Source organism: Pteropus medius, unplaced genomic scaffold (genome assembly GCF_902729225.1).
Source record: "Pteropus medius unplaced genomic scaffold, Ma_sr-lr_union100, whole genome shotgun sequence".
Lineage (NCBI taxonomy): Eukaryota > Metazoa > Chordata > Mammalia > Chiroptera > Pteropodidae > Pteropus > Pteropus medius.
The window spans coordinates 1645110-1660109 of record NW_024349802.1 but is presented as its reverse complement, the minus strand read 5'-3'; the positions used below and the strand labels follow the sequence as shown (position 1 = coordinate 1660109).

Sequence of the window (15000 nt, the reverse complement as noted above, 5' to 3'; positions counted from 1 at the left end):
AGCAGGAGCAGACCGGAAGTCTTGGGGTGCCCTGTCTCTCACACCAAGCCGCTAACCCTAGGTCACCCTCCTCAGAATGACTCGGCTTTCCAGTGTGCTGGCGCGGGGCCCCACCACCTTCGGGGGGGCCTCCCTCTCACCCTGTAGTCGCCCCAGAAGCCCCTCCGACCCGCTCGCCAAGGGACGTTCTCTGCGGCCAGGACTGCCGGGGGGGGGAGAGGGCCGCACTCGACGTCGCACTGGAAACCGGGGCCCCCCCGTCCGCGCTGGGCACTCCGTGCTGGTTTCCACGTGGCCGCCCAGCCCAGCCCAGCCTGTGCGTAGGGACCTGCTTCCATTCACAGCCGCCTGGCAGCGGGCGGCGGCATTGTGGTGTGACACCAAACGCAGAAAAGGGGACAGCTCATCCTCCTTGTTACGGAGATAATACCCTTGCTGACAACGACTGGACTGCACTCAAACGACTCTGCTCACACACCCCCGAGAACGCCCTGGGTCACGGCTTGCACGGTCGTGTCGAAACTGCGGCTGCCCGGCCCGGCCTGCCGCTAAGCATGTGGCACCGCGGGGGCACTCTCTCCCCCGACGGCCTCCGTTCTGCCCGGAGACAGACTCCCCACGGTGGCGGCCCTGCGGTGCGGAAGTGGCCCGGCCACCCACAGCCCGCACGCGCCCACCAACGCTGTTCTAGCAGATGCCAGCCTCTCCCGACGTTCACAGAGGCGGCGGACGGCCTGCTGACCGGAATCGTCCTCGGCACGATGAGGGTCATGCACCACTGACGGCACCCCTTTTCCCAGAGAGAGAAATCAAGTGCCTGATGGTGTCAACCCTTAGAGGTTTCGGGGGGTGGGGGCTCCTTAAAACCAGGTGGGCAGCATCACGCCCTGTGCAGAAGCATCGGGCAGCGGGTTCGCACGCTAAGCCAGCGTAAAAGCTCTGCTGGGGGAACGACACCCCTGCCTCTGCTGCGGCAGAGACCCCTCCCCCTGCGTTCCCACAGGCAGCCCCCCGCCCCGCTGGGCGCACGCCGCCAGCCACTCAGAGGTCCGCCCTCCTCCGCGAAGGTGGCGCTGGCACCCCGCTTTGGGGCTGTCCTACCACGTGCTCCGGACCGTGGGGCTTCTTCCCAAGGCCAGGCCCATGCAGGTGTCCCCACGTTCTGCCTTAGCGGGACCGAGGTGAACGCCACGTTCCCCACACAACTCGCTCACCAGCGTCTCACGGCAGCGTCCTCTGCAATGCCCAGTGTCACCCCACGGACGACCGGATGAACACGCGGGGTCCGTCCTCAACGGGACGCCATGCAGGTGACCCGGGGACGGGCTCTGTGGCACGCCAGACACGGGAGGGGTGGACACACGCTGAGCGGGGGGCGCGGTCACCATGACCGGGCCTGAGCCCAACTCCCGGAGGGGCCAGAGCACAGGCAGGAAGCAGCTCTGTGGCGGCCTGGGGGGGGCGTCCACGGGAATGGGGGGCCGCCAGTGGAAACAGGGCTCCTTCCTGTGACTGCTCCTGAAGTAGGTTCGTGCCCGCACGACCTGGTAAATACACGAAAAGTCGCCGCGCTGCACGCTCTGCACCGCGCGTAAACAAAAAGCAGAATTTTGAGGGAAACTAACGTCTCCGATCCGGGTTCGAGTTGAGAGCCGGCTACACCCGCACCCAGGGAGCCGCTGGCGCTAAAGGCACTTCCGCCATCGGCGTGAAAGCAGGAGCCCCCCGAAAGTGGACAAGGGGGACCCCACGCGGGCAGCATGACGTCGCTTCGCGACACAACAACCCTTTCCGAGCTCCGATGAGGCATTTTCCACACCCGGGTCTCTGGGCCAAATGATGAAGGGAAGGGATGTCCCCAGACCCTCCAGGAATCACGGAGAGGAACGCCCACGCCCGGCCCCCCGCCACGGTCGCACCGGCCCCCGACCACGGCCGCACCCGGCCCCCCGCCACGGCCGCACCGGCCCCGCAACCACAGCATCTGAGCGTGGATGCCGCTCATGGTCCTGTGCACACAGTTCAACCCCACGCGTGGGCTCGGATGCCGAACCACTGGGATCGGAAGGTGCTGGGGCCTCACAGAGAGACAGAGAGACAGAGACAGAGAGAGAGACAGAAAGACAGAGAAAGACAGAGAGAGGGAGAGGGAGAGGAAGAGATACACACAGAGACAGAGACAGACAAAGAGAGACAGACACCCACCTGCTTAATTCTGCAGCTTTCCACCTGAAAACCCCTCCTTGCTCCCACGCAGGCCATCGGGGTGCAGCCAGCCGGCCCCGCCACACCACCCAGGGGCCCTGCCTCCTGCGAAACCCGTGGGGCCTCGGCTACCGCCCCCCCAGCCCCTCGCGCCTCAGTCCACGATTTCATTAACATCTCTCCACCCTGCTTCGTTCCCGCGAGACCTGAGCCAGCCGGCCCGCAATGTGGCTGTGGGTCAGACACCCGCCAAGTGCGGCCCAGGGTCGGGCTCCGTGTGAAGGCGAGGGCTTCCCCTGGCCAGGGACCACGGCTGACGGCCGCCCACCCCGAGCACCCACCAGCCTCCAACGGCCCCTCCCTCTCCGCATCGCCTGCAGCGCCCAGGTGGGCGCTGGGGGAGAACCGAGCCCCGGAAACCACGGATAAATCCCAAAGCACCCCGCACGCTTCGACGTCACGTCCCTCGTCACCACTCTCCTAGAAACGATCACGCCTCTCGGCGACCGTGTGGTCACGGACAGCGGGGCAGTGAGGAGGAGACGCAGGGGCACGTGGCTGACACGGGGGCCAGTGTCCCACGGGGGTGACGGCCCGGGCCCTGCTGCTGGGGCTGTGAACACGAGGCCGGCAGGCGGGCTTCCTGGGGGCAAGGACACCACCTCGCTCGTGTGCATCTCCCTTCCGTGGCATTAAAACCCGTCAACGGTCGACGCGACCTCCGTTTCCGCTGACCACAAGCCCACGAGGCAACTGACGGTCTTCAGTGTGGGACACGCCGGGTATGTCGTGAAGTGACCACCTAGGCCATCCTGTCATGACGTCCTTCAGCCACACGCCTGCCAGGAGCGGTACTCACGGCTCCCATGCCTGCGCCCCGGCCCAGCACCAGCACGCCCCAAAGCTCAGGGGGGACGTTTCTGTGCTGGGACGTGTGCATCAGGAAAGCCGGCGAGCTGGGCTTCAGAACCGCGGCTGACGCATCTGGGTGAACAGTGCCGGGCACAGGCGTTCCAGAGACTGGGGGAGGAGCAGTGTCTCACAGGCCACCAGCCCCCCGACCCTCGGGGCTGAGACGGGGCAGGGCCAGGGCCTTCTGAGGGAACAGGGGGTAACAGGATGGAGAAGAAATCAGGCAGAATCCCCCCCCATCCAACCGCCGAGACGCCCTGCCTTTCCGTCCCCACTGGTCATCAGAGGCCTGGGGCGGGGGCCACCCGACCAGGCCCACTTTGTCAGCGAGCAGAATTTCCTTCTCCGGAGGCTGGAAGGGGACCCCGCCAGGGCAGGGAAGGGTGGCGTCTGGGGGGGAGAGGAGGGGCGAGCAGCCGCCAGGCCACACCCCTAAGAAACCAACCCCCAGGGACGTTTACGCGCGAACATGGCAGCGTCCGCGTTTGGAAGGTGAGCCCCACAATGAGCCTGCCAGAGCACACGCCACGCCACAGGCGCCCGCGTCCCTTGTGGAACCAAGTTATTCCAGATGCTCATTAACAGCATCTGGAAACTTCTAGATGTGGCCGTCCACACGCGGGCTGATGGCCTTTCACTGTGGTGCTCTTTTATTGAAAAAACATTCTAAGAAAGTCAGGATTTTGCATTTTCTACACGTCGAAAAGCTCCGACTGCTTCGAAGGACCATTTTTCAGAAGTGCCTCCTCTGGGGTCACGACCTCGTCCTCGAGTGCACGCACCCAGACGGGTCCGCAGGCCTCGGAAAGTCAAGCACCCCCGCGGCAGCAGGGCCCCGGCCTCGCCTCCAGTGACACAGCCTCCCTGTCCCCTTCCGCCCGGCCGCGGGCGTCGGGCCACATGGCCGCCCAGCAGAGCGGGCAGCGGGCCCCAGTGACGGGCTGGCCGGAAAGGCGGGCACCCTAACACCGAGCTCGCGCCTGGTCTCTCAGGGCCGCGGGGTGACCCGGCAACTCCTCGCTCTGGCTCGGGACAGCCGCTCGCGCCTGCTCCAGCGTCTGCCCTGAAACACCGGCTCTGACACTTGCCGGGTCCCCGGCGGCGAGCTGCTGGCCGGCCTGGCCAGGACGCGCACGGTGGCGTCATCTCTACACCTTGTCACGGCCCTCTGTGCTGCACTCCGCCGGCCGCACGCACTCGGCACCCGCTGGCTGCCCTGCCACCCCTCCACCCTCGGAAGGGCGGCATGCATCCTCGCCGGCCAGGCACCCCAAGTCCATCACGTGAGCCCCTCCTCTCTGAGACAGTCTTCCTGGGCCCCCCGGGTGGGTGGGGAAGCGAGGCCGGGCCCCGGCCCACCTCCCCTGCCGGCCCATGTCCCGACGACCCTTTTGTCCTTTGGGGAAGATGAATGGCTGTCTGCCCCCCGCCACACTGTGTCAGGCTCGGAGCCGCAGAGTCAATCCCTTCACCTTGACACGGAAACTTTGTGATTTATCAGCTGGTCTCCCCTCCCGATGCGCGTGGCCCCCGAAGGCGCAGCCAATCAGGGTGCGGGCGCACACTTTGGTCACAGCCACTCGGAAAAGCACCGAAGCCCCTCTGATGACAGACAAATGCGTCTTGTTAGCAACTGCCCAAAAGCGCTTGACTTGTACTAATAACAAAAAGGCCAAGCTGGTCACTGTGGGTCCAAAGACGAAGCACCCTGTCACCAGCCTGGTTGGGAAATTAGCAAATAATGTTCTTTTCCTTGATAAATGGGTGACAGCTCCCGCTCACCAATCATTTTTAACATTTTGATGCGTGCCTATGATCCCACTGGAGGAGCAGAAAAGTTTGCTGGCCTCAATTTCCAGATGATGAATGGAAGTCTCTAAATGTGCGATTTCTGTATGAGGTACAGTTCATTTTAAGCAATTCTAGTAAATGGGTGTCACTGATTAGGACAAATCGTCTACTTGTGCAATGGCGCAAACGGTGAGTCTCATTCTCCTGGCCTCCTTCGCGACGGAGGGAGAGGGGACAGCGGTGACCCCGCGAGCCCTCACGGCGCCACTCTTCAGAGGGGACAGTATCGAATCGGCACGGCCAGCGCCCACTTAGCACGCTGGCGGATGGACCGAGGGTCACTCGGTCTGCGGCTGTGCCACCTGGCGCACAGGACACCGGGTGCACATCCCACCTTTCTCTGTGGCCCTGAGGAAGCCACAAATGACCCCGGAGACGGCCGCTCGGTCCCGCTGCCAGGACTGCACGCCAGCCCAGTCTATGGGGACAAGTCACCCTCTCTCACCAACGTGGGAACCTACGACGAGAGCAAAGGTGGGCTGTGCCTGGAGGGGTCACGACGCCGGGTCGTGTCACCTGTCCCATACCGATGGGTCTAGAGAGGCCTGAGTCAAAAACGCACGTCCTGACCTGTTCTGTCACGTGACTAGCCCCATCTAGAAGCAAAGGTGTCTCCCTCCAGGGGACTGCGGACCTCCACTGATGCCCTCCAACTGGGCCCCTGGAACCAGGGAGACCGGAGCAGCCGCTGCCCAGAGGGCTGGACAGGGAGCCGTGGAGCACGGCCGGGCCCTCGGTCCGGGACGGACGCGGGACGCCCTGGAGCAACTGACCGAATTGGCCGGAAGCTTCCCCAAACTCCGGGACCCGTGATTACAACATGTGTTCCTTCACCGTGTCCACATATGTGGTTAGAAACGTATAATCGAAATAATCAGGTGGTTTACATTTATGGGGAAGTGCCAGCGTTTAGTTTAGCATAGTAAAAACAGTATGATTTGTGGGAGGCAATTAGGAATCATTTGCTGTGTGGATACAAGTAATTTGTTTGAAGAGCGCTGGCCTGGGAGACAGCGGGCTGGTGCTGGCAGTGGTCGAAGGCGCTATTGACTCTACAGTGTGTCACCGTGCTGTTGACAGGATCACATCTGAATGCACACAAAAGATCTTTAAAACACTTCAGAACATGAGCGCCTTTCAAGCAGTGCAGTGAAGTGGGGGTAAACGGTGGAGGCCCGCCAGAGCATACGGGGGGGCCGCAGGCAAGGACACTGTCACCGCCAGGGGCCAGGGCGGCACCTGAGGACAAGCTGTCTACCCCCTTGGCACAGCACCCATTTAAGGCACAATCTGACTTTAAAAAAAAAAAAAAAGCAAAAAGCATAAATACTGTATCGGAAAGAACACAAACTGTTAGCAATTACTGGTTGAGTAATGATTTCATAAGCTTGAAATTGAATGCACGTCTTTGTGCAGAAAATAATCATTTTTATGTCCCCGTCTAGGAAATAAATTGCAGACTTGAGCCCGGGCCATGCATTCAGCAGGCAAGCCAGCCTGTGCCCGCCCGGGACACGGGGGCCACGGACTGCCCACGCCTCCCTTCGGAAGTGGGCTTGGCCTGTGGCAGGCGACACGCTGATTCCTGGTGATCGTGATAATTTCTTTAATTGAGCAAAAGAAACTCCTGAAGTGAAGGTGGGCCAAGCAAACATCTGGGGACAGGTCGACCCTAGGCGCCCCTGATGCGTCGCCCCGGTGTCCTGGGGAACCACGCCGAAGTCCTGCCACCATAGACCAGCTCCCGCTGTTTTGTGTAACAGGAAACCTGCCAAACAGACACTTCCGGAAAGCGATCACACGCACGTTTGTGCGAGAACGCCTCGCTCCTGGAGACGTGTCTGTAAAGCACTTTCTGCTCTAACGTAATTTCAATCAGAAGCACACAAATTCCAACTGTTCTTAATCAAATAACACTGCAATGCTTCTATTCTAATTAAAAAATAATTTCTTTTACTGCTCTTAACAATTGGATGTGTTACTACCGGCGAGACTCTAAAGGTGAGACGGTTCAGCCCGCCTGTACCGTGGGTCTGTCCGCCTGTACCGTGGGTCTGTCCGCCTGTACCGTGGGTCTGTCCGCCTGCACATTGGGTTTCTCGGGTAGGGCCGTTTTAATTATTATTAAAGCAAACGGTACAGGGTTAGACAAATACCAAAACAAGCACGGCACTCAGTTATTAATTTGCACTATTCACTTTTAAATGCAGCAACTATCTCATTAATTTAATTTTAGGTGCCCGCCCGCATACATTGCATTTCACAGTCTAGGAGGCAATTTACCGTTAACTGGCAATCACATACAGAGTGATTGTTAATTCTGCTCCTAAGTGCCAGCCGCTTGAAAATTGTTCTCTCTCTCTAATTTCTGACCTTCTTACGACAGGGGTGAGGCACACTGGGAGTACAAAGGACGAGCATGGAAGAGCTGGACATGTCATTTGTGACTCATTCTTTTAATTCACCGTGCTAATCAACTGGACTGCCAGCGCTTCCCAAGGTAATTGTGTCTTGCAGTAGCTGAAAGCGGCAGGCGAGGGGCCGGGCGGGCGGGCTGGGGCAGCGGGGGCACCCACGCCCACTCGGGGTTGACTAATCGGGTCTGATTCTGAAAACTCTGGTGTTTCTCAGATCGCTGTAAACAGATCATTTAGGCCTTTGCCCCTGGCGGGGGGAGGGGCCTCCTCCCGGCTCAGGTTCATTATCCCAGGGTGGCTGCCTAGGGCAGGTCCGATGTGAGGGTGTCCCGGCAGCCTCCGGGCTGGGGGACACTGATGGGAGCCAGATGCCCAGGGGACGGTGCCCTCCCCGCAGGGGCTGCGTGCCTGAGTGCTGACATCCAGGAGGGCTGGCTCAGCTTTCAGCGGGGGAGAGCAATTCCCAGTGATTACTTCATTGTCCCCATCAATTTCAGGGCAATGCAAATCAGACAGAAGCTTCCAGGTCAGACAGGTTACGACCCCACCTTTCCTCTGCGCCCTGAGAGTGGAGGGCCCAGATCCCTTACACGGCGTTTGAAATGTATATTCCGCTAACGATTGGGGTGAGGGAGGCAATAAATTAGCCTCCTGCTAGCGAAGGCGGAGCTCACCGACCGGCTCCACGGCAGGCCCATTCGTGGGGAGCTCTCGGTGGAGGAAGCTCCAAGGCCGTGGGCCGCCAGGATCCTGACCTCCGGCCCAGAGGCCCGCGTGGACACCGTGTCCACCGTGGGGATGGAGGACGGGCCTCCGGACAGCGGGTGGCGCTGCAGCTAACGCAGGATAAACCTCTTCCCTCGGGGGGAGGAGAGAGAGCACCCCCCCATGCCGCCAGAGGCGGCTTCTCGCCAAGGCGGGCGACCTGGAGGGCAGTGAGGGGCAGAGAGAACTGCCCTGGCGCCCGCCCCGGCCCTGGAGCAGAGGCACGATGCCGGCCCTGCAGCCCCCGCACGTGACACCCGCCGGCCAGTGACAGGCAGCTCCTCCCCGCTCGTTCCGCAAACACAGCTGCCCCGTCCGCGTGCTCAGCCCGGGCCCGCCCCACCCCCCGGCGGAATCCTCAGCCGTCGACAGGCTCGGGGAGCCCGGCCCAACCTCCACCCCTTCCGTCTGAGAAGAGTCACCGCTCCCGCCAGCAGCCCGTGCTTCTCCCCACGAGGGGCCCGCAGTGCGGGGGTGTGACGGGCGAAGGCCCCGCGGGGTGGCAAGTCCGCCTGGGACGAGCGCTGCCCCAGCCGCTCCCAAGAGAGCCGGCGGTCTCCCCACGCACGGGCTCACGCCCGCTGTAGCGCCTGAAGCCACGCAGGCCCCACGCATCACGCGGCAGACACGGGACACCCCGCACGGCTCCTGAGCGGGTGACAGATGTCCCCGCCGCTGAGGAGCGCGGGACGCCGACCGGAGGTACACCTCAGTAACTGTCACAGGAGGCAGCAGTCTCTGGGCACCTCCACGGGTCACACCCGGCCCCAGGTTCCCCGTGACAGCACAACCGCGCGTGAGGCCGAGCACCAGCGGCCCTCGGAGGGGGCGGGGGCCCAGGCCGCAGCCGGCAGCAGGCAGCGCAGAGCGGGTGCCCTTGGCCTCTAAGGCCTGGGGCTCGTGGGCCGGACACCCAGACGAGCGACGCCCCGGCCAGCAGTCGACATGAGCGGGTGTGCTGAGCGACCACCGAGCCCGGCCAATCCTGACGTCCAGCTCTCCCGCGCACACAGCGGCCTCCCGCGCTGGCGGAAACACGTAAAGTCCTCAGGGTGCCCCAAGTTCTGCAACTCTGTTTTTCTCGGGTCTTTAACACACGGGGTGCCTCAGACTGGACGAGCTGCCCTCTCCGTGTCTGAGTCCACCACAGGGCCCAGAGCATCGAGCCCAGGTCCTGCCCCTGCTCTGGGGTCTCTAGGGAGCGTGTGCTCATCCCCAGGGGACAGAAGCCCCTGATGTGGGGCAGGTCCCCACCTCCCACCTGGACCACATGGAGGGCTACTGAGCGCTGAGGGGCCGTCTCCTCCACCCAGGACGCCAGGGGTCACTGGAGTCCAGCTGGCCCGGGTGACACTGGGTCCACTGGAAAGTGGGCAGTGGAAGAATTTACATTCTGTATTTCACACTCAACTTTCTCCAAAGGGGGTGGGTGAGTAGCCTCTCTTCCGCCCTCAAACCCCAAAGTGGAAGGGACCTCTCGGGCCCGCCGTGTCACCTGCCGGCTAGACAGAAGACAGGTCTGCATCCCAATGAAAGGCCAGACCTGCAGGGTGCCCCGCAGCGGGTGACAGAGCACCCTGAAGCCCCCGTCCCCACCCAGGCTCCTGCCACGCGCCTCCCAGCCGCCCTGGCCGCTCACACACATCAAGGCCACAGTTCTTTGAGGACAAGTCCTTGTCCCTTTCACCCTCACGAGCTTTCAGCAGGTGTTGTCCGTCGTTAAAAACACATCTCAAATATCACTCTTTTTGCACTTGGCGAGGACAGAAATCAAAACATGACCATGCCTCACACTGATGTATGGTGTTTCTCAGACGTGACCTCAAACAAACTCTCTCAACTAAGCTCTGCTGAGGAGAGCAGCTGCAAGACAGACAGCTTTCAGGTGACAAACTCTAACTTCAGAGGCAACTCCTGCCGTTGACACGAGTTTGCCGAGACCTCTGCAAAATACGGAAGCAGAAAGGTGTCTGGTATGAGACCCCAGGCCTCGAGCAGAGACCTGGCTTGGGTTGGAGGTCCCTCATTTACAGGGCATGTGATCTTGGACACATGACTTAACCTGAGTCTCAGCTTGTACAAATGGGCAAAAGACAGGGCGGCCACAATGACGAGATGGAGGCCTAGGGCCCCAGCACGAGCCGAGCACTTGGGCAGCTACTCGATGGGAGGCAGGGGGACCCGCTGCTGAGAACCCCACCGCCTAGCCTCACAGGTGAGAGGCAGAGGGCCGCAGATGGGAGGGGCCCGAGGTCACGTGGCCAGATGGTGTCTCCCTATCTCAGATGGGGACGCAGATACCGTGCACATGACAAAAGCCAGCCTGGGGGCCCAGCGTCCTCACCTCACCCCAGAGCCCCCCGTGCAGCCCGAAGGGGCCACCCGCCTCCCACCACGTCGCCAGGAAGGCTGAAGCGCGCACTCACCGGTGTAGACGAACCCGTCCGGGAGCACCTTTACAGAACTGCTTGGACTTGTAGGACAGGGTGACCTCCACGACGCCGGGGATGTGCCGCGGTGGCGTCTGCACCCGGATGGCGTGGGGCGTGATCAGCTGCGAAACCACACAGGGGCCCTCAGCACGGCGCCCGACACTCACCAGTTGGATATAATTACCAAAATGAGCAAAATTGGACCCTGGTCTCAGACGCCCCTCCTAGCTGTCACCCAGAGACGCGGCATCCAGTGCTCTTTAAGAAAAATATCTGCCAGCAACCCCGGGTTTTAGTTTGCAGGAAAGGCCACAGGGCATCATTCATATGAAAATTGCCACCATATGTCCCCTTCAACCTGCTCCTAGTAATTCGAGCACTAATTGTTCCAGGGTATGCGGGACCTCCTCCAGCAGGTCTGAAGCCCCAGGACGGGCGCTGGGCGTTCCGCACCCACCCACCGGAGAAGCCCCCGCCACGGGCCACTGTCGGTGACCAGGGGCCCTGGGGACCGGGTGCCCGTGCCGGTGCCCGACCGTGCGGGCTTACCTCGCTCCACACCAGCATGGTCCCGAACACGACTTGTAGGCCGTCGAAGAAGTTGTCTCCGATTATGATCACGGTCGCGCCCCCCGTGGTCCAGCCTTCACTGGGACTGATGGCCTTGATGCACGGAGTGGCTGCTCACACAAGACAGAGAGGGCAGACCTTAGCCCCGGCCGGCCACGCTGCCCACCTCGGGTGGCCCGGGCCCAGCGGCAGGACACGCCGGCCGGTCCTCCAGGCGCACGCAAAGGGCAATCGCAGACCGGCGTGTTGGTGTGTTTAAAGCAAACTATTAAATGTTTTATAAAGCAAAGGCCAGGCCACGAATGCTGGTGAGCAAGGAAAAAAATGGCTTGATGTAGCAAATTACGTGTCAGGGCAAATATGACTATTACAAATGATTAAGCATCGCGTGCATGTGGCATGTCGATTTATCTGCTCCGCTGTTCAGATCTAAGCAGAGTCAATCAAAAGGTTGTTGAGGGAGATGGGAGAGCAAATGCCTTGCATTTCGATTCCTCATAAGCGGCTAATTGGGTTGGGTTTTTCCATCCGCGAACTTTGCCTTTCAGTTCAAAACTTCATTTTCCTCTGTCACTCCACAATTACTACTTTTCACTTTTCATCAGGAGGAAAAAAAATCAAAAGCGCTCTATTAATACTTTTGTCAAAGGTACACATTTTACATCTAATATTGTTTGTCGACAGGAATCCCCGAGCCCCTGGCCTGACCTCTCTTTGTCTCCCGAGCCCTCACATTTGCATGAGTTATTACAATGGCTGCTGCGGCCTGGCCTGCTCTGCTCGGGGCTGGCCTGCAGGGGGGCGGGGAGGCCGGCAGCAGAGGGAGGGCGCGGGGCAGAGGGGCCAGGAGGCCACAGCTGGGAGGCCTGGGGGAGGCCGGCGGGGTGCTCTCGGCCGAGAGCCCGGCAGGCCGAGCGGGAGCTGCAGAGGCCGGCCAGTCCCGGCTGCGATCGGCCCCTCTCCGTGGTGTTGGCGGACCTCGCCTGCCGCTCTGCTGGCCCTCTGCAGGCAGGCCAGCACGCAGAGGCGCTCCGCGGACACACGCCTGCTGCCTGTCACTGCGCTGGGCCCTGCTCTGTCACCCAGGACTGCGGGCCAGCTCTACCTCTCCATCTCTGGCCTACAGAGAAGAACAGCTGTGGAGGCCTGTGTGATGGGTGGCTCGGTGGCCCCTGATTAGCCAGGCCTCCTAATGTCGTCTGGACACAACTGTACCCCAGGTGGTAGGAGGCCCAGGCCAGTCCTCCAACCAGAGAGACGAGGACATCCCCACCGCGGCCCTGGGCCACCCGCGGGTGGCACCCTCTTCCTCCCAGCTCCGTGGTGGGACGGGTGTTTGGCTGAGCGGAGATGGAGGACTCGGCCCGCAGGGTGCTCTTCCGTCGCGCCCCAACAACCCCTGCGGACACGCGTCCAGAAGGTCATCACTACGGCCGCGCCGCGCCGAGCCGCCCGGTCACTGGCGGGCCCCTCGGCCGTGCGCAGACGAGCGCCCTCCAGCGGACGGCTCGGGCCCGCTGAGTCTGCTCGTCCTACGTCAGCCCCCGTGCAGCTCGCCCTCAAACGAATCATCTTTTCAGACGCTGGGTGGGCCGTGGCCGCGCGTCTGCACGCGGCCTTTTCCGGAAGCCTGCGTGCGTGGTCTTCCCGCCGGGCGGCCAGCGCTGCGCGCACGCCGTCTAGTCCATCACCGGGAGCCATTGTCGTCGCTCGCTCCGCGACACGCGCCCGCCTTTGTTTGCTTTGATGCTGGGCTCGTGGGGGTTATATTTGCTCACTCCGAGCGTGTCTCCCTGAGCAGCAGCAGCACAGGGCACACACTGCGAGCCTGCCCTTAACTAGCGCTGTTGACTTCATGCTAATAAGTTCATACAAATTTTCATTTCTGAGGCTTCCGAATGACATTTGCTTTTCTTAATTGCATGGAGAGCATTTGAAAAGGATCAGCTCTCTAAAGACTGACAAGTCTCCTCCAAGGGGGTGACCTTCATCAGCACAGCCAATTATGGCAAATAATTCAGAAAAAAAAAAAATTACAGTAAACAAATTTACTTTGGAGGTGAGAAAAGAGGAAAAAATCCAGGATCCAGTGCGTGCACAGGAGACGCTATCTGGCAGCTGTGGCCCAGGGGCCAGCCGCGGCGCCTCGGAACGTGCGGCGGTTCTGAGCGCCAGGGAACCGGGCCGGCCCGGCCCCCTCGCGGCCGACGGCCATCTCCCTCCCGCCGTATCTGCATACGTTTCAATGCACGTATAGAGAGGGGACACGTGTTTGATGGGGGCCGTAGCGAAGTGAACACACAGACAGCGCTGGAGATCTCATGATATACGTGCACGGTGCGCTCCAGCAGAGGACGGGACAGCCGGGCAGAGAGGCGGTGGGGAAGGGTGTCCCCGCGTGCTCCACAGCTCTCTCCCCGGGCCCACGGTGGGGCGCACCCCGGCCAGACCCCGGTCCGTGAGCTCTCCTCGCGGCCCGGCCTCCGGAACAGGAGGCGTGCGTGCCTCTCGCAGCCCCGACGTGCCCGGAGCGACCTGCCTTTAACTCGAGGGCGCCTCCCTCGGCCTACTCGGGGGCAGAGGCGCTCACTACAAACGGCCTTGGCTGTGCCGCCCTCCTGCCCGCTTCCAGCCCGGGCACCCACGTGGACCGGCTCGCCCAGGGGCCAGGCTGCCCGGCGGCTGGGCGAGGATTTCGAAATGAGAGACAGGCGACTTGATCAAAACGCTGTCTGGCCTCTCCTCCTCGCGGGGTCTCTCCGCCGCATCCAGGATCCTGTTGGTAAACAGCCTCCCGCCCTGCTTCCCGTTAATCAGCGAGCTCTCCTGAGTCACATCGCAGCATTTGTCACCTTCCTCTGCATTCACAATATTGAGGCACTCAAACAGGCCTGATCTTGCCTCATGAAGACTCCTTTGTTCTGCCTGCTAAAACGTCTTGTAATTGTGCTTGGGATGTCCAGATGGCTGGCTGATACTCCAGCTGATAGGATTATACCTTTTACCTCTCCTAGAGCCATCTGTTCCCCCTCACCCGCTCAAGCCCTGCAGCCTGGATTCAGTGTCCTTATTGCATAAACCTAACCGCATTACGGCGCTTGGCATGCAAATCGCTCCGCGCTGCAGGCCGGGTGCTGGGCAGGGCTCACGGAAGGTTTAAACGGGGCTGCGGTCGTTGACGAGGGGACAAGTGACAAGGAAAAAACACGAAAGCCTGGGTTCTGCCGGGCCGCGCTGGGAGGTAGACCGCTGGTTGTGCCCTCGCCCGTGTTCGGCACTGTAAACAGTCGGCCCCGCTTTCTGTGCGCTCCAAGGACGCAATGGCAGCCGTCCACGGCAACAGCAGGGGACTCGCTGACTTGGAGACCATCGGCGAGTGTGTACACACTGCTGGTGAATATTGGATGATTGGATAATGAGGTGTTAGCCAGGAGAGGCTGCACAGAAGCAGAGATCTGTGGTTTATGGAGGCGCTTTTTCCTTGAAGAATGTGGGACTGACTCGAAGCCAAGAGCCAGCCCGCGACATTTCCTAACCAGACAGGAGGTGGGGAATGGGCTCTGGGAGACACGCCCACACCTAGAAATGGACTTCCCCGGGGTCGGCTCTCTCAGGCAGTGACGGAAGCACGGATGTGTCTCCTTGCTGGACAGAGCCCAGGACACGCTGCAGCGCACTCGAGAGCCGGGCCTTCCTTACCAAACGAAACCCTACCACTTAGACAAATGCCTTTCTCACGAAGACCTTCGTAGGCTAGTTTTCAGAGTCACCTCTTTGTGTTTTAAAATGAGGAGCCACTTTCTGGGGTGGGACAAGGTACTCTGATCTCTTTGCAAGAAAGTGACTCG

At 61.2% G+C, this 15000-nt stretch overlaps 1 protein-coding gene across 1 annotated transcript in view; it reads right to left on the bottom strand.

Annotated features, from left to right (window-relative positions):
• EBF3 (EBF transcription factor 3) overlaps nucleotides 1–15000 on the bottom strand; it is a 112639-nt gene that overhangs the window by 18193 nt on the left and 79446 nt on the right. The window contains 3 exon segments of the mRNA XM_039835923.1: nucleotides 10577–10589; nucleotides 10591–10704; nucleotides 11132–11262. Coding sequence (XP_039691857.1) covers nucleotides 10577–10589; nucleotides 10591–10704; nucleotides 11132–11262 — 258 coding nt within the window.